This window comes from Ursus arctos, unplaced genomic scaffold, assembly GCF_023065955.2.
Source record: "Ursus arctos isolate Adak ecotype North America unplaced genomic scaffold, UrsArc2.0 scaffold_15, whole genome shotgun sequence".
Classification (NCBI taxonomy): Eukaryota; Metazoa; Chordata; class Mammalia; order Carnivora; family Ursidae; genus Ursus; species Ursus arctos.
Window position 1 is genome coordinate 38,015,814 of NW_026622819.1, and position 20,374 is coordinate 38,036,187.

The 20,374-nt window shown below is 40.8% G+C and overlaps 1 protein-coding gene across 2 annotated transcripts in view; it reads right to left on the reverse strand.

Annotated features, from left to right (window-relative positions):
* Window positions 1-249: 249 nt before the first annotated feature.
* ARL15 (ADP ribosylation factor like GTPase 15) overlaps window positions 250-20,374 on the reverse strand; it is a 411,841-nt gene continuing 391,716 nt past the window's right edge. The window contains exons 5-6 of one of the 2 annotated variants that reach the window (XM_057312235.1): window positions 2,794-2,991; window positions 250-2,340 (exon numbers count right to left, since the gene is read on the reverse strand). In XM_057312235.1, the coding sequence (XP_057168218.1) occupies window positions 2,839-2,991 (153 nt within the window). In that variant the 3' untranslated portion in view covers window positions 250-2,340; window positions 2,794-2,838. Of the gene's footprint in view, window positions 2,992-20,374 lie in introns of both variants that reach the window. The other variant, XM_026510687.4, reaches the window with a different exon arrangement.

Consider the following 20,374-nt stretch of genomic DNA (forward strand, 5'->3'; position numbering starts at 1 on the left):
CTGAAGGAACAGCTCCAATGAAAGTAAATCGCAGCTTGAAGACAAACCAACTGGAAAAGACACTTGCTTTTTTTTTTTTTTTTGTCTTTTAAGGTTTTCACAATGGCTTCAAAGGAAATGTGAATTAATCATTTGTTTTGACCCAAGAGCAGCAGAACTTATTTTGAAGACTTAAACAGGCAACACAAATGTAAACAAAAATCTGGGACTCCCAAATGCTAAAGCTTGAAAGGAGTCAGTCTGAAAACATCAATTCTACTCAGCGTTTATTTTCATTTGAAGATAGTGGAAATCAATATATAAATCACGGACAATACAAGTTCTTCTGGTCTGGCAATTGTCCACATGAATCTGTTACCCTCTAAGTATAGATACAAGATTTTTTTTTTTTAATAGAAAGACAGGGCAATATGGCAGTTAATTAGCAACTGATACTATAAACTACAGTAGATACAAAGTTTTGTCATATAAATTAATTGCCATTACAAAAAGGCAACTGCTTGAGCTAAGAAGGTACAAAACCGGGTAACTTCCATAAATATAACAAGAAGCTAAGTGAAGAAATACATAACAGACTGTTTTTGCTAGATAATATTTGAATATGCAAACTAAGACACCTGTGGCACTTTACAGGGAAGTAGCAGTAGACGTCCACACACGCCACCCACCCACCACCCACCCACACTCGCCCGTCCAAACCCCCTCCCCACCCCCCCAAGTGGATTTCCAAAACATGGCCAATTCTAGGGTTACAAGGACAGGACGCCGCTCGGAAGCAGCAAGACGGCGAGCTCCGAACTGCCAGACAAAGAAGGAGCCTTATTGACAGTTGTAAAGCATTAGGCGTCAGACAGAAACTTGTCAAAAACAGCTGTTGTTGGGTACTGATTGATAATGTTTTCATTCTGACGGCTGAGACACTGCAGACAGTCGTGGGTCTGAGAAGAAGCCCATCACTGGCGTACACATGAACACACACACAGACAACGGGAAGTCATTTAACAGATGGCTTCGGAGCACTCAGCCACAGTATCTTAAAAAGACAACATTCTACATTTAATGAACTTGCAGAGAAAGCAACGCCTAATAATCATTTATTTTTCACAGAAGATGAGCACAACAGAACGAAAATGAAAGCAGGGATGGTGTAACTGGTCATCGGAATAAAAGTTTTGTGCTGCTCACGGATTACACAGTGAAAAAATATTCAAGGACGCTGTAGACAAGATTGAATATGAATCTTTTTGGATCCATTCCATGGGGAAAAAAAAAAAAAGCTTAAAGAAGTGGTCGATGTTTCAAAGGTAATGATTTCATTAAAATCCACCTACAAGATTCAACCACAAAAGCTGCATCTGAATGGTGTATATCTTCTGGAGAATTACAAGGTATTACATCACCGTGTAATACAGTGCGAGTCTGTGGTGTTTGAGAACCAGTCTGTGCTACCTAAAAATTACAAACATGTTTTTATTGCTCAGGTGAAAGGAGCAGTTTTCTATCATTTGGCCATTTTGTGTTTGAAGTGGTCAAAAGTCTACAAAATGTGCCAAAGAGTATTACATCCATAAACTTCAATATCCATAGATTATTCTTGATTTAGAAAAGGTCAAAGGTGCCAAACCTTAGTAAAACTGTGCATTTATCTCTACATAATTTTATCATTTAAATTAAATGAAAAAAAAAAAATAAGAGAGTTCCAAAGACTGAATCTAGGCCCTAAAACGATTTGCTGCAGCCCCAGCACATTTTTTAAGGGCACACTGAAACCCCTGAAAATAGAGGTTTATAATAGGAATACTGATAGACCTTTAATTACTCGTTGGAGACAATCAGTGACTCCGTTAAACTCAATTAGCACTTAATGAATGAATATACAGATGATTCTGTCTTTGTTTTCTTTGTTAAATCCATGCCAGCTTAAACCCTCGCCAGTATAAACTATACTTCATTTGGCTGTTTTAAAAATTTTTTATCTATTATTTTCAAAATTATTTTCTCTCTTTCAATCAGACACTTGAAGATTTTTAGAAAAAGATGCCTCTGTCATGTTGCAGCTTGACTTTATGCAGGGGAATCTTTCCATTAAAAAAATATTTGAGGACTCGATGAAATCGTCACCAGTGATGCATGCATGCATTATGCCTAAATTCTCTCTTGTCTCAAAAACGGAGTTTTTGCTCTTACAAGAGGGAAGTGAGACTTCAGATGGAACCAAGGAAATTATGCATCTTGGCTTTAAGTTCTTCACGTGAATTTTATCTCGGCAGGATCTTCCTCTCTGATAAGGTGATTCATTGAAGTTTTTGTTGCTCATTTTTCTCTCATAATCTATAAGGCCTGTATACAAAAAACTCAAGAATAAAATATGACAAAATAAAATAAAACCCCCAAGAGATCTTGGAAACAACAGACATAAAATGAGGAGCCCCAGTCACATAACGCTCCACCCCCAAACCCAGGGAAAATGAGTCAAGATTCTGAGTCTCCCTGAGTCCTTCATAAGGGATTTGATTTCTGTGAGCCGCGAACTCCATCCATTTTAGCACAGAGTATAGAAGAGCTGCTTAGAACAACAGAAGGAAGAGACATGCGGCGAAGGTAATTAGTGGTAAACAGAGAATAAATTCTCTCTCAGTAGTGTGTACTTGACGTTAATGCCGATGATAATTCACCTGATTTACAGAATATTCACTTTAATAGAGAGATGAGAGTCTGAGATAACTAGAGGAAAAGAGACACTGAAGCCATTAAAGTCTTGATACCAAAATAAAATTAAAATGAGAAACTAACATGATAGGTTCAAGGCCTTTGGGAACCCGTGTTCTGTGCCAGATTTCACATTCTTACAGCTTCATGGTCTTTTTCTTCTAACAAATTTATCAGCTGAGAGAAGCTGTCTTTCAGTGCATCCACGTCTTCCAGCGAGCAGGGCTGCAGAATCCAGCGTTTCCCACGTGCAAGTGGTTCAAGTTCAAAATATTTTTTGACCTTAAGGAGGGGGAGAAGATAAATATGTTATTAGTTATATCAGAACCTTTCTAATTCCAAACGTTTGCCAGCGATGAAGTTGGCAGGATTTCAAGGAGAACGTGTGTGAACTGGGATGCCGAGGACTTTCTAGAACTCCATCCACAGCTGCTGTGATAATGTGGGTTATATGTTGTGACCCAGGACTGTTTTCTTTAGGGGTGAGTGACCTGCTTGCAAGCCGTGTCACCCATACACGTATCAGCATGGGAGGTCCGATGGAGTGTAAGAAAGAATTACATTCACTACCCCACAGGGCAGAGTGCCCTGCAGGCACCAGAAAGATTCAATTCAATCAAAACTACCAGCAGAGCAGCTTTCGCCACATCCCCTTGCTAACCCACGCGGTTGGTGACAACCCACAGTGTGCGCTCCATCAATGACTCAGAGTGATTCTGACTACCAAACACATACACGACAAAAACTCCCAACAACTTACAATTTACATGATCTTTTCTCTCTCTCTCCCTTCAATTTCTAGTCTCTATTTTTGAGACCTGGGAAAGCAATTTTAGGAAAGAGGATAGAACCTGAGTATGTGTGTGTGTTTGCATATTTAAACCATATACATATACATACATACATAAAGCCTCCCACTTTTTTTTTTTTCTCTTTCTCCTAGTCCTGAATTTTCAGGGAGGTAAAAATCACAACCTTTTAACTGGTACGTGAGTAGAGAAGTTGCTATCTTAAAAACCAGTCACAAGTCATTCTTAGCAGAGTGGCTAGGATACTAATAGTGTCCAGGATTACCAACTCCAGACTGTGAAGAAACATCAAATTGTTACGTCTTCCAGAAGTATCTGATAAAACACAAAGCTCGTACAGTGACGGTCCTGCCCACACTACATCGCACAGGAACAGAACACTGTATGTACAGCCCAGGGAGGTTTTACGAACGTAAAGTACAGTGAGTAGCAACACCAGAAGAATCATTGTTCAAAGACATTCTTGGTCAACAGATTTCATTAAATCCCCAGGGCAAATTCCAAGGTCTTACCTTAGTCAGTACTCGAGACCCAGGAAAAAAAAAAGTGTCTCAACCACACGCCATTCCAAATGCCTCTATCATCGTGAGGACCAGACTATAGCAGAAGTACATCATCCAAAAGTGGTTTTAAACTATGTGTACTTTTTCCCCATGGGAACAAGAAGGTATATGTAAGAAATACTAAGGTTTCGTGCTAATTTAGGAACCACAATTACACTAACATTCTATAGTTTGAGTGTGTCTCTGAAGTCCTTCTGTAAATGTCTGCAAACTAGTAATAAATACTGCACTTAAAAAAAAAAAAGCCCTGTGAAGATGGAAGGACTCTCATTAATTTTAATTCTGAAAAGTAATGAAAATCTCATTTCCGATCAGAAAATGGGTACACAACTTCAGAACAGTGTTTGCCCAAGGTATTTTATAAATCATGTTGTTAAGAGGATTCTTCCTTATAGAAAATGTAAACTCCCTTCTTTTCGTTTCTTTTCTTTAGAGCACTGAAAACAACTCACTTCCAAGAGAATCTGAAATTGCTTGTGCAACAACCAGCCCTAGACCAGCTCTGCCCCACCGAGGGCGGGGGCTTGCCAGTCAGCAGACCGAGGGAGGCCGGCAGCCAGCAGGGGGAGAGAAGAGTTGCAGGGGGGTCAGGTGGGGACCGGCTTTAAGGCTACAGCTTGAAGGAGGAGCTAGCTGCTCTGAAGAGTATAGAACCAGAGACGTCGGGCTCCTTGCTTCTCCCACAAAGTAGGGCTTCAGACTGCACTATAATAGAATCCAGTATTTGATCAATAATGCCTCTCATCAAGAGGGGATGGCATGGAACATCCAAGATCTGGTACATGAAGGAAGTTGTACCCTTGCCCCATTTCATAACCTCACATCATTTTAAGTCTTGCCAATAACTGAAAGAAGACTGGTGGGAAGAAATTCAATGATATTAGAATAAAGAAAAAGACTAACATAACACAGTAAGTGCATGTTACAAACAATACTCCTTCAAATGGTTTGCTTAAAAATTCACAGAATTGATTCTGGCGGCATGTTAACGGCTAATTTGGAAACAATGTTAGATTTAAGTAATCACAGAACAGAATTTGTGATATTCTGCAATACGAACCAGACACAGAAAACCAGAAAGGACTTAGGTATTCATTAGGTTGGTTTCTAGGCAACTGAAAATATAGACTATTGCGTAAAGATGCTTGGAAGATAATAAAGATGTCTGAAGGTAGTTTCAGAAGTTGTTCCTGCTGAATATGAAACATGAGGAGGAAATGGAAGGTTCCATTACAGGGTGGTCACCAGATAAAGGAGCCTAATGGTGTTAAGCTGACAAATATGGCCGCGTAACCTGAGATTTTTGGATCTGTAACCCCCGTGGGTACCTCACTCACCCTGCCATACTCCCCCAACTGGTATCCAAATGATTCCACCCCAGCTACATTTATAATATTGACTGTAGAACTAGTCTGGCATGTCAGTGAGTTTCAAGCACAGTGAGTGACTGCTGCTGGAACACAGCTTTTCACTACCCAGAGTCTCAGGTTTCTAAAAACAAAGCGGATAATACAAGAGAGGGGAAGATGGAGACCTCATGCTCTGACTTGAACTTTTCCTGTTAGGTGAACATTTTCATTTAGTTTTCTTTAATATATATTTATTTGAGAGAGTGTGTGAGCACATGAGAAATTGTGGGGGGAGGGGGAGAGAGAATCACAAGTAGACTCTGTGCCTAGTGTGAAGCCCCATGTGGGGCTTGATCCCACGGCCCCAAGACCAGACCTGAGCCGAAACCAAGAGTATTAAGATATGAATTACAGTCACATTTGACTTGTCTGCCATGTCTTTTTTTTTTCTTTTGTCCTTTCATAATGTTGATGTATACTTTTAAAGAATAAGGCGTTTAAGTTTGACCAACATAAATCATATGTTTTGAATACTTAGTCGGCCGCTTAAATATTATGCTTCACTGGAAGCTGCAGGAATGAGGAGGAGGTGACTGCTTCACACTGGCTTCTAGAGATGGCACTCGGGGCAATGACATCAGAATCCAGCTGCCTGGCAACCTGCAGTCAGCTGGCTATTTTCGGGTTAGCCACAGAGAGTGCGCATTTTTAGTGGCCATGTGTCCACCCTAGAGATAGGAAAACAAAGCCACCGTAAGTAGCCAACCTATTTTAGCTATGTCATCAGAGCCCTCCTTCACTCATGCCACTGTGGAGTGACGTGCGTGACTGCATTCTGTTGATTCCCACATCACATTCACTGTAGAGTCCTCATAGAACAGACAGCTCGGCACCATCGCTTCGCTGCCCACGTTTGTGGCAGCTGTGAAATCGGGTAGGAGATGTCCTTTATGTTTGCGTAGAGAAATAATCATCCTTTCCTACTTGCAGGACCTCTAATGGGGTTATGCAATGATACCAATTTCCCTATCTTGCCCTCACTTCACAAGCAAAAATTTTAATTCTTGCAGACCTATTGTGACTAAATTTCTGGAAGTCATGGAAATAGTTTCTGAACTGCAGTAATAGGTCTTCCCTTTTAAAGGCCTGCAAATCTCATTTTATTTATAACAATAACTGCTTGTTTTTCCCATTTTTGTTATTAAAGCATGTACGTAGTGTGTGCCCAGAGTTGGCCTCATTTTCCCTTAAATACTCTGGGGAGCAGGGGAGAGAACAGTCCAAAAGGGATGACTTAGTGTTTTCATGTGACATAGAGTTAAGTTCTAAGCTCAGACACTTTTATAAACCGTGCTTTGACCCACATGAGTGTGTAGTAAGACATTAAAAAGGGGGTTAGGGGGTGGGACAATTCTTTACTGCATGGGACTGTGCTGTGCATTACAATATGTCGCCCCTAGTTCTAGTGAACTCGATGCCAACCGGTCACAGCTGTAACTAAAAATGCCTCACCCCCTCCCATGTCCAGAGTGCCACCTGGGGTGGTACTGATGCGGGTATCTCTCGCCCTGTCTGGCGTGGTTCAGCTTGCTTTCTCATACATTCACCACTGGAGACAGAAGCTGGCTATCCTTTCTTCCCGTACTTCTCTAGCTCCCCACCTACCCACCAACACATACTCCCTCTGGGGAAAAAAACTAGCAAGTTATAATGGACCCCTCTTAACTTGAGGGTGGTTGCGGTGGGTTACGGTAGGGTGAAGATCAGTACAAGGAGCTCTGAAAGTTGGTTTCCACAACTTCATTCATTCAACCACCACTTTTCTGAACGCAACTGGCGAGTGTGTCCTGTGCCAGCGCTCCACCTGCCCATGTATGGGGTTCCACCAATTAGAGCCGAATACGGTAAAACAAAAGACAGAGACAAGAGCCCGGAGAGGGGGCTGTCCTCATCATCTGTATTATAAGATTACAAGCTCCCTCGGCCCCGGCTTTTTAGTGACCACAGAAGACGGTTTAATACTGCGCAGTTTACTAAAGGCTTTTTCACTCATTTATAGCCCCTGGTTATACTTCAACTGGAAGAAAAGCAATGGATTCAAACAGAGAGAGAGAGAGGAGTATTAAAATAATGTCAGTCAAACTGAAAAAGAAGTACCTTGGTAGAAGACTGTTCAAAGACACTTTTGAAATAAAGGCACATTCTTTTTTCATCTCTGGAAAAGGAATGAGTCTCATGAAGGAGTCCTGGCTGACAACTTCAGCTCCTTCAAACTGACAGTGATCAATCAGCAGGTAAGACAAGACAACAGGGACACTGGATGAGGAACACAAGCAAAACACAGAGAGCCAGCAAAGAGAGCTGCAGCTGTGGATGTGACAGGCAGAGGATCTGACAGGCAAGCAAGAGCACGATGCAAGAGACCATGACTCAGTAGCTCTCCGACCCAGTGGAGCCACTGTGGCTTTCTTGTCATTTTAAATCTACAACATGTCCATCGCATGCCTGTTATTTTTCAAGTAACTATATGAATTCTGTTTTTTGAGACCGGTTCATACGGGTTTTGAACTCGTTGGTTAGCAGGATGGTCTAGATGATAAACGTACTCTAGGGCTCCGATTAATGATGTTAAGAGAGCTGACTGACAAGTGAAATTTTGTAGGATATTGTCCATGACTGTCAAAAAGGGAGAACTTGCCTCATCTTCACCTGAGCTCCTTAGTTCATTCACTAGAGCAGATTCACCTGTTGTAGGCCCATGTTACACAGGGGGGACATTTGTATGGAAATGCTGATCGTGCCCCTTCTCTTTCCACCTTCCAGGCACAAAGACATCAAATTCTGTGAGTCAAGAAACTGGCCAGGGTCTGAATTATTTACACCATGGAAATATGCAAGTGCAACAAACCAAGACTTTCTTCTTTCTTGAGAGTCGGTTGTCAAGCACTCACCGGCATGCCCAATATGTACATCTCGCATGTGAGTGTGCCAAGGGGCCTCCAGTTTTGTGGTCTTAACTGCAGAAGACGGAGCAGGCTTAACTTGGTAGCCTTCACCAAGGCAGAGAGAACTTTGCCCACGCCATGGCCCCAGGATGGGGTCTGGAGATAAAGTGGCAGGGCATCATTAAGATTCTTCCGAGTGCATTCTTGGCAGCTCGTTCAAAGAAAGGTTAGTCTAGAGAAAGCAGCACCAGCTGTTCCCCTTTTCATTGTGCTTCTTGCAGGATTTTGAAATCCTTAGAAAGGTACTAAATATATCATTAAAGGCAGAAATAAATAATACAAGTAAAACCAATTTGCCATAGTCCCAAAGATATTACGACACAGAACAGATTTTGCTCACTTTTTACTGAGTACGAAAAGGAACCAGAAAACAACACCTTGATCATAACCAATACCACACTATTACTTTGGGAGTGCAGATCTATAATGGATGATTGATTTCAAGAATGTTAGGGGTAATATAAAAGTGCAGTTATGGTAAGATCGCTTCTTTCTTAAGCAAAGTGCAGCCTGCCTGACCTTGGAATAATTAAAAACCAGACAAATGCCTGCAGGTTATGACCGGTGATTGAGCCTCGCCCTTAATAGAAGTCTTCTTGTCCAATCAGTAATGTCTGATGTGTGGACAATGTTGTATGTTGTGACAATAATTATACAGAAACCCCATCTTCCACTGCATAGGAGAAGTCAGTGTGTTCCAGAAGAGCTGAATAAAGTGATCCCATTGCTTTGGTGGTAGGAGCTAGAATCTGAAAAGCATTCCTGTTTTTTGCTTCATCTGCTAACCTAGAATTACAGAACAAATTACATCTATTTTCTCTTTTTGATATGCCTGTAAGGTTTGTTTTGTTCTCCTATCCCAAAAGCTTGCTTATCAGACAACCACTGTGAGAGGGAGAAATTAGGTATGGAGGCGGGCCAATAGAAGATACCCAGTATTCCTGCAGAGCATCTCCTCTACTCCCGGGATTCCACCTGGCCCTCAGAACCTGCAGTGATTCCCCCATGCAGGCCTTTGCCCCAACTTCTTGGTCCGACCGAAGGTGCCTCCATCCACAAGTGGAAAGAATCAGCCTACAAATACTCATACTTTTACACCCAGCTGACATCCTCCTGTCATCTCTAGGGGAAGTCTTAATGTAGAAGAAACTTTAAAAGTAGAAGGGACCTTAATCACAGTAGCCACTGTTGGTTACCTTCCAGCACCCAGGAAAATAAAGTTTTATTGGAACATAGCCATGCTTACTCACTTGTCTATGGCTGCTTTCACGCTACAACGGCAAAGTTGAGTAACTGCCACAGAGACAGTATGTTCCACAAAGCCTAGAATATTGACTGTTTGGACCTTTACAAAAAAAATAAAAAATAAAAAAATTTTGCCAATCTCTGGCTAATGCTGTTTGCAGCTTCTGGCTTTGTCCAGCAGGGGTACAAGCAGTGCCCGGGAGGGGACTTGGGGGGCTGGCCTCACTTGCTAGACCAGCTCGTCCCCACTCATACTGTAGGGAGCCAGAGGAGTTGGCTTTTCCAACCTGGCCAGGCTCCACTTATAATTTCAGAGGCTTGGGATTGCAGTCTAGCAGGCGGAAGGGTCATAAAGCCATATTTTTACCCCTCTGTGTTCAGCCTGGGTTTCTTTTAAGTGGAGACTTCCTAACACCACCAAGAAATAGCCAAGGCACAGGATCCATGGCCTGTCTGCTTAAGGCTTTTGGTGTCCTTAAGCATGGCTCTTAGTGCAGAGCAATACTAGTTATTGTTACTTTGCAGTTTAAAAAGGAACGTACAATTTACTAAATATACAATGTCTAAAACCCAGTTTTTCCTGCAGCTATTATATTCAATTTAAAACTCTTACCATTCTGTCTGTAGATCTGGTAAGTTTTAACAACACATTCAGGATATTGGATACAGTTTAGGTCCTTTTATAAACTTAGTTTAATTAGTCACTTTTATACATTTCAAAACTCCATTTATAAATTTAATATATTCAATCTTCTTTTTCAGCATTTAGAGTGTAATAATCAAAATATCCTCAAGTAGTTAAGAAGTCTTTTTTTTATCCCCCAGCGAGAATTCTTAAGCATTTCTTCAATTAAACTTATAAATTCAATGACTCTCAAGTTCTGGTATTTCTTCTTCTTTTTTTATTTTTTAAGACTTATTTATTTGAGAGGGAGAGAGGAGAGCATGCATGAATGGGAGTGGGAGGGGCGGAGGGAGAGGGAGAGAGAATCTCAAGCAGACTCTGCGCTGAGCACGGAGCCCGATGCTCTCACAACCCTGAGATCATGAACTGAAACCAAGAGTCCAATGCTCACTGACTGTGCCACCAGGCGCCTCTGAAGCTCTGGTACTTTATAATACTATTTACAGGCTTAACTAGATTCTCATACCTTTTTTTTTTTTTTAAAAGATCTATTTATTTTAGAGAGAGAGAGTCAGAGTGTGTTAGAGTGGGGGGAGGGGCAGAGGGAGAGAATCTCAAGCAGCCTCCCTGCTGGTCATGTGGGGCCCACATGAGATCAGGACCTGGGCTGAAACAAGAGTTGGGTGCTTAAGTGACTGAGCCACCCAGGCGCCCCAATACCTTTCCATATAGGAGGCCAATTCTAAAATAATTTATATCTTAAATTATAATTACAAAGTGAACGTACCAGGTTGACCTAAATTTAATAAATACTTGAAACGAAAGTATTAATATTGCAGATTTGTTATTTTATCATTTTTATACTCTTAATGTTAAATTTTCCAGGGTTTAAAGGACTTTCCCATTAAGGAGACAACTTTGCATCCCAAATGAAATGGGTTATCGTTTCATGTGTGGTTCTCACCTCATTGAACTTCAGTTGCTTTTCAAACAGTTTTTAACTGAAATGTGATTGGAGCTACAGATGTCCAGGGCAAAATTTTGGGGGTCACTCATTGTCAAGTTAGGTTCTTAATAAAAATAGTTGCCAAACAAAAAGAACCTCCTGGCCTTCAAAGGGGATTGTTTGCTCCTGGATGTAAGTTACTGTCACCTATTTGATGGGTCCACTCTCAGAAGCAGACAACCCCTCCTAAGATTCTAAAGAATTTCCTTTATCACTTGTTTGGCTTTTACATTTCTCTAGCACACACTTCAACATCTTTTCATTCGGCTCTACAACATTTATTTTTCATTTATTGAGCTATACTTTGCAGACTGTAAAATTCACCCTTTTAAAAGTGTACAAATTAGTGATTTTTAGTATATTCATGGACACCCGCAATCATCACAGCTATCAAACTTCAGGACATTTTCACCACTAGAAAAAGAAACTCCCCGTCCATTAGCAGTCACTCCCCATTTGCCTTTTCCTCCAGCCCTTGGCACTCACTAATTTACTTTCCGTCTTTAAGGATTTGCCTATTCTGGACATTTCATATAAATGGAATTATATAATACATGGCCTTCAGTGTCTGTTTTTTTCACTTAGCATTAAGTTTTCAAGGTTCATCCATGTTGCGGCATGTATGAGTACTTCTTTTTATGGCCAAATGATATTCCATCGTATGGACATACCACATTTTGTTCATCCATGTTCATCAGTTGCTGGACATTTAGGCTGTTTCCACTTTTTGGCTATTATTAATTCAATTACACGAGCCACTACTTTCTCCTTCAAACAGGCTTTATAATCATCATTTAAATTAATGAGTTGGGATATCAAGACTCAATGGGAATGAAGCATCTTCACAAGTCTGGGGTGAACTCTTTTCACTTAGATTTATGAGTATATCCTCGTTTCACTTGAGGAAATTCAGAGATTTGGATAATTATTCTTAATTTTTTCACGTGTAAGAGACCTCAGCAGTTCCTGGAAGGCATAGAATGGAAAAAATCCTTTTGTATTCTCTGATGTACCCAGTATAATGCCAGACATAAAGAGGATCCTTATTATTTTTAAACAAATGTAAAGAGCTGAAACTATAATGAAAAGGGCAACAAAGTATGTACTATGTTTCATCTCAGATTAAAATGTTAGTAAAGGAAGGAAACTGAACATTGGAGAGAAGTTGCCACTCCTTTTAATTAAGCAGGCCAAGGTTTCCTGCAGGAGGTGGGATTTCATGAACAGTTTCAAAACCGTAGGTCTAATTGGTTTAAACTCTATTATACATATGCCTACAGGCAGCTGCAATGAATTGTTTTGCAAACAGAAAAGTAAGCAACCCCTCATGGAAAATAGACCCACTCCAGAAATCTCAAGACCCAAAGGACACATATGTTTTGAGCTATTCCTTTAATCTGTGTCCAAACAAAGCATCTAATTCTTATCTCAGAGAATGGAAAGCACTGACATATGCAAAAAGAGAAGCATCGGTACACTTGTCTTTGCATGCAGGTGCAGGCCTCAGACTTTTCAAGAACATCTATAACATAGTCATTAATTACAGAGGCAGCCAGGTTTCCACAGTGTATCATTTTCTTTTGCACTCCTCTCTTTCCCTTCTGTAATCAATTCTATTCCACTCCTTCAAAAGGGCATTTGTTTTTGGTACCAGCACTTTTCGGGTGTTACACTTGATTCTGCACCTTCCACGTTTGCGGTAATACCGGGTTATGATTTACATTTATTTCAAAAAAGCAAACATTGTAAGTAGGAAGAAATTTATCTATGAAAAACTTTTTCCTGGCAATAGAATATGGCTGTTTAAACAGTTCTACCTATCTGTATGAGAGCTAGTCAAGTATGTACTAGACAGGAAGGAGAGTTAATGAGTGAAAGCCCCAAACACATCAGAGACAACCAATTAGCTTGTCTGAAACACAGGCTTGTAAAGCTATCAGTAACTTATAAAATGGTCTGCTACACACGAGTAAAATGCTGTTTAAATGGCTTGCTTAACTAGATGCATTCACCATGAAATTGATTCTTTTAAGGTTATCTTTTTAAACTTAATACTCATTAACTGTGCACATTGAAATGGCTGGCTGGGTGGGAGGGTGGGTAGATATCTTGGTATCGTAAGGCACAGGCTGAAGATCTGAATTCCATACTTTTTGTGGTTAAGAGGTATTGGGGAAGAAACCCCAGCAATTACCAACAGTCGTGTCTGCCTCAGTCATTGAAAAGGATCAATACACTCAGATTATTCCTCCTTTGCCTTGCTAACTGCTTAGCTTGGGATTGGCAGATGGGCTCCGAGGACCTGCCAGTGCTGTGGATATACGCATTTGTGTTACGGAACTGCACTGGTTTTCACCACAGCCTGTGATTCTGCAAAGTGGCACGAGAGCAAGGTGACCTGGAGCCTGGTAGTTTTCAAACTCAACATTTGCCTCACAGTGATCAGCTTTCATCCCCCAAAGACTTACTTTTCTAAAATATTTGAGGTAACTTGATGTTAGCTGACACATGAACAACAATCACTACACTATTTCATATTTTGAGTTTTCTTAAAACATTATTGTATGTTTTGAAATTGTTTTTTTGGCTGTGTCTCATATTTAGCTTTTTTTCTGTTATACAAGGCTCTGTGCCACGAATACATTTTAATCAGTTGTGACCTGATCAGACAACCAGAAGAGCATGCTTTGATTCTGACAGGACTAACTCTTCTTTCTGCTCATTCGATATTGGTACCCTTCACAAAACCACTAGGAGTTGGTCAACTCAAGGGATTCTTTGATTTAACAAATTAGGAAAAAATAAGTTGCAACAATGCTTAAAGTTTGTTAAGAACACAAATATCTGTCAAAAAGAGTTTATATATTCTAGTTTATTTGGCATTTGCAATGGACTTTATATCCCCTATCTTAGTCTTGCAGCTGGGCGGTGTGGGAAAGGCAACAGTGGTAGTAACAAATCAAAATATTAATATATGGAACCCAAATAAACATGTTTAATACTGGCCTTGTGGTACTATGGCAGCACTCTGTCCTAACAACGACAACATTTAGATGTTGGGGCAGATTCAAATTCTTGGGCCTTAAACAGGAGACAAATATGGCAAGCCACGCGTTGCTGAGCCGCCAATGGAGGGTGCCAATGGCCCTGTCCAGATGCAGAGATATTCAAGGGATGTTCCTGTCAGCAGTTTGTCCTCTGGCTCCAGCAAGGAGCCACCATGGAAACACTGGGAGGAAAAGGAAAAACAGGAAGGCGTGGAGAGACGGGGGAAAAGGCAGAAAAAAATGACAGCCACCTCAATAACACATCTGAGCAAGGGGAACAGGTAACAAATGGCCTTCGAACAAACTGCCATGTTGTTAGTCACAGGGAGAGAATTTCTTTTCCTACTGGCAATACGGCCAGGAGCCTAATATCCTGGCAACTGAGAAATATGAGCTTGGAAAGAGGCTTGCAGGCAGTCTGAGGAAAGAAAAGCTGAGTGGTAATCCGTTCTGAGGAATTTTAGCCAAAAAAACCCACACAGGACTAGTTGAACTCAGAATAAAGCCCATGAAAGACAAGTCTGGAGAACATTACAATCAGACATAAAGAGAACACCAGAAATGAAGGTTCCAAAAGCCACTGACTGGATTTAGCATAGCACTGTTAGTGTGGCCCTTGTGTCCTAGTTGTCAAACCAGGACTAGTCCAGAGCATTAGTTCTCAATGGAGGGGAAAGGTGAGCATAACCCTCAGGGGACATCTGGCAATGTCTGGAGGTATTTCTGGTTGTCACAATGGGGGCGGGGTGTTTGCCGCAGGTATATTGTGGGTGATGGTCAGGGATGCTGCCCAACACGGCACAGGACAGCCCCTCGCCCCTGTTCTCCCCACCCCCAACAAAGAACTGTCTAGCCTGAAATGTCAATAATGCCCGGATTGAACAACTGTTCTGACCTGATCTTTTAAGGCAAAATCAAAGGACAAAAGGCCTGTTAAGGCTTCTATCTATAGTTTATCAGCACAAACCATCAGGCTCCCTCCCTGGAATCTGGAGATTTAGGAACTGGATTAAGAAAGCAGACCAGGAGCTATGTCAGGGTACAACTCTCTGTCCTCTCTTCTTGCTCAAAGTGGACATCAATCGATCTTGGTGAGGACAAGTCAAAACATTCAATTGGGCTGAAACAAATGCACCAAATAAATAGCCACCTTTCCCTCTTTCTAGCATTAACTACGCACGCATTCACTGTTTTCAGGCCCTGGGGATACAAAGGTGAACGGTGAGTCCCAGGCCTCATGGAGCTTACTTGGAAGAGACTGACAGGTATCAAGTAGGTGCGTCAGTGACTAAGTGAAGTCAGATGGAGTAAGCACCATGAAAACCCAGAAGGCACCGCGGCAATCATAACATTTGCCATATAGCTGATCCAAAAGACAGACTGAGGGCATGATGTGAATTAGATACCAAGCAGTTGCAGGTAAGGACAAATCTTTAGCTGGTTTCAAAACAAACTTTCATACAGTTACAATAAAGCCCCCTTCAATTAACCTCCACTTAATCACCTAGGCTTAACCAACACTTCATTGCCCGGCTTCAAGATAATGACGGACGTTGTCTGTACAGTGAAAACCCACGCCCTGTGGGCTCAGCCCCGGATGCAGCTGGCCGCTCACGTGATGCTCACACTGGGCACCACTCTCTGGCACGTCTGCTCACCTCTGCTGCCGACTTCTTACACAATTCTCACTGAGGCAACCATATTTGCTACTATTATCAAGTCATTTAATTAAATATAGCATCAATATGGCATCAACAGATGAAATAGGAAGTTGAGAAGAGAATTTCTATTTCTATGAAAAACTGCGTGGAATGTGTTCAAAGAGCTCAATAAAGGTAAGTCACTAAAAACAAACTTTTGTCACATCAGATTTAGGGGAGACAACTATCGAGAACTATTGTGTGAATTGCTTCCCCATGTGTCTTTAACTTACCATCTTATTTTGTTTTATCTTACGGTTTTATTTTAAAGAAATGGGAATTGAAAGTCATAGATAATGGCTGTATTTTGTGCAAAATATATGATACAGAACTCTGGTTAGTGGCCACGTACTCAGAGAAAAGGCACTGGCCCAGTATCAAAAGACTAGTACCGTTTTTATGTTTTAAGTTAAATTATTTAGGGTGTACATTTATTTTATGTTTTTAATGACAAGACACCAGCCAGCTCTTTCTTCATTAACTGTTCAACTACCAGTTCAGATCAGGTCAGATAAGGGGGGCTTCTAACAGTCTCAAATCCCACTTTTTATTCCGTCTGAATTGAAAGCCCTCTCAGGGGGACGTCATTAACACCTACTTCAGTCGGAAGTTGAGAGTGTTACATAAAATCGTGTCCACTGTCAGCATCAATACTAGTGTCTATCACCTCAAATCCTTTCGTGAAAGAAAGTAGAGTATAAATAAAGAAAACACTCAAATCCATACTGATGCCCACACCCCTGCAGTCTCAAGTAGAGATATTCACTATTCACATCTCTGAGAGCACTGGGCACTTTTTGTTAAATACAGTATCCTTTAACAAAATAAACTTTACGTTATTTTGAATGTATTTGTAAAATATTTTCTAAGTAGAACTTATTCCTATTTTCTAGACTCAGAAATGCAAACAGAATTATAAAGTACTTTTCTTAGCTGATGCCCTGGATTCATTTCCCTGCACTCACAGCTCTCTAGGGAACATGCAATGTTAGTGCCCTGAAGAACACTCTTATTGTACCTTGAAGTTATTATCTGTTACTTTACACCTTTATCACATATCCACGAGTAAGATGGCAATTCTATCATAGTATTTAAAAATAAAAATCATATAATGCCAACACCTGACAAACGATGGCTTGGGCTGTCTATTTTTAACTATAAGTGTCAATAATAAGATAAAATGACGCATGTAAATGGTATTTACCTCTGTGTGCCACAAATTTATTTTTAGTGAATGAATTACCTGATACCCTGTCTTTACATTTAGCATAAGAGGATCTAGACTTCAAAGCCCTTGAACTGGGTTTGTAAATTTTGGGTGTGAGTTCATAACATCTAATCTCTCACACAGAAACATGTGGCTCTAGAGAAAAAAAAGATGGGAGAAATAAATTCTTGCCTATTTGACTCCAGCTTCTCATCCAGACATACCACACGCATAACCTGTGCACTTCTTAGCAAGTTAGTTAAATGCAGCATGCGGTTTTCATAAAACACTCGGGCGAGCTGAAATCTCTTACAGCTGCGGAAGCATTTGAATCCTGACTTCTTATATGAAGTCACAGACACCAAGTCTGTAGTAACCTGGTTACAGGTTGAACTGCTTTTCGGTGCTCTCAGAAGGGGCAAGCTGACGTGATAAACTGCGGGGATGTCTGGGATGACCTACGGGCTGCAAGGCTTGGATCAGTAACCAAGAGCATTGTGTTCTGGAGTGGAGTTCGCCCGGTTCTGACATGACCACTGACCCTGTGAGGCACAAAGACACAGGATACTTCCCACACAACCTGAGGAAAGAGAAGGAAATGAACGAGCAGGAACAGCATAACGGGCAGAAGTTCTGAACAGGAGACTGAGACAGCAGTGAACTGGACTAGCTGTTCCTTTAAACTAGGTTATTAAGCCAAAGACTTGTTTAAAGCCCTGAAAGATGTACTTTATTAACTAGCACTCATGAAAGAACTGAAGAGAGTTGAGCAAATCCTTGTATTCTTAAGGCAAGAACTTGGAATGGCTTGCATAACTATCTTAATGGTTTTTAGATTCTTATGAAATTTTATAAATTAGACTCTTATGGTTCAGGTTTCAGAAATTCATTTGCGCTGTATCAGAGATGTTTAAAAATATTCCTATATCTGCACAAAGCATAAAAAAAAGGCTCTCTGGAAAATCATGCACCCCTTGCACACCCAATATTCCCCTCCCCATTTCCCCCAACCCCCAGAATCCTTCCCATCTGCCAGCTGGGTTTCATTTTAAGAATTTCACACTGAATATAAAGTGCTATTTTGACCATGTGGCTCCAGAAATGTGAATTTATAGTCTATTCAGATCGTACGCCGATGATTGACAGAGAGGGGATTAACCAACTGGATGCGATGAAGCCGCTGCCTCTTCCTTCAGGTTGCTTAAGTTTCCAGGAAAGGATGGTCACCCTCACACTGCTTCACCGAGGCTGGCAAGAAGTCGTCTCCTAGCAGGGCACTCGCTTTTCACTTTTCTAGGAGATGGCTGCTCTACCTTGGAACTCCACCCCCCTCCCTCCATGTCCCCACATTCCATTGACTTCCCCACATGTAAAATGTGAACACTAAAGCTTGCTTTCTTAGACATCCTTTGCAACGATGTTCCATTTATTGACATATAACACATATTTATAGTTACTGGTCTTCAGGTGTAAGAGTCAAATTTTGGGAAAGTATGTGTGTGTGTCTGGTTTTCTTGGGTCAGGGCTAGCAATGCCTAACAACTTACACATGGGAAAGACTCTTTGCATGTAGTATTTCAGAGACTGTTGGCAAGTCTTGGCCATCTAGAAATGTTTCAAATACCACTGATATTTAAGCTTTTCCAAAAGTAGTTCTGTTTTTTTCAACGGTGATCCATCTTGTTTCACACTTATCATCCTCAAGAATTGTCTTAGGCATGAAAGTATAACTATATAATCAGATTTTCTAAATCTTTCTTTTTGCAACTTTAGGATCATGCTGTTCCTAGTATTCTATACACTAAATGCACAATAAGTAACACTATAAAACAGATTACTTCTCTGTTTAACATAAGATCAATGAAACGGTATATAATCGTTGAATTTCGAAAAGGGTGTGCAGAATGTATTTAGATCTGATACTGTAGCCAGCCTCAAAATTAATGAACATATCTATACTTGTATTACACATACACATAAAAGTTGACGTCAGAGGGGAGGTCGACATCATCAGAAAAGTACAAGCTTATCACATCCCATCAGGTTTGTCCTGTTCAGAACTGGAAAGGCTCTGCTCAAGACCAGGGCTTTAGTTTCTAAGTTATTCGAGAGAGGTAACAATGCCTTGCTCCCTTCCCTCAACACAAAAGAAACAAACAAACAAACAAGAACGCTATAGAAAATCAATTATAGTTAAGGGAAAATTTCTCCTATTCGCCAGCATAATAAATACATCTCCATTAAAAAAAAAAAAACCACCAATCTTATACCTTTAAGTTTTAGACACACTGTCTGAACAGTTAAGAAAGTCACTTGAGAGCAGAGAAAAGCATAGGAGCCACGTCACACTGGTAACAATGAATGGTAATACGGCGGGTGGGGAGAAGGGAAGATTTTAACTTTTTCTTAATAAGCCTTTGAATTACTGGACTTGAAACGATAAGCTCCTATAGTTTTTATACTTTAAAACATGAATAAAAACATACATATGAACAAATCAAGAGCAGAAAGGACATTTTTAGAAAGAAACTAAGAATATGCCTGTACGTAGAGACACATAAAAGAAGGTAACTGGCTCACAGTAGAGGCTCAACAAACAGGCTCTGTATGAATGTGAAAAAACAGTAAAAATTAGCCTCATGTGGTACTATCGACTTCAATTTTAAGAATGTGCCCACTTCAGGAAGGCAGGGGGACTTCCACACCAATAGGACCACTGCTCAGGATTCTTAACTTTCACAACTGAAAATCCGCCACCCTCTCACCAGGCTGTGAAGTTCCTGTGTGGGTTTTCCAGTCAGTAGGACCAGTACTTTGGGTCCCAGGCAAGAAATACAACCTGCCAGAGTCTGCTCTTCATCACACCCCCTTCAGAGAGAAGATCGTAGCCTTCCTCCACAGGCTGTCTCATGCTATCCTTGAATGTCATTCCAGTATAGCCTGTGGAAGGCTATAAAATCTCTTCACCACACTTTACTACTAGGGTCTTTATTTAATGTCAGCACAAGAAAAAGACACAAAAAACTGAGAACTACATTTGTGTTGTCATGGGTTACTCATTAATTCATTTGGTATCTATCTTACAAAGTCTTTTAGAACTGTGGAAGAC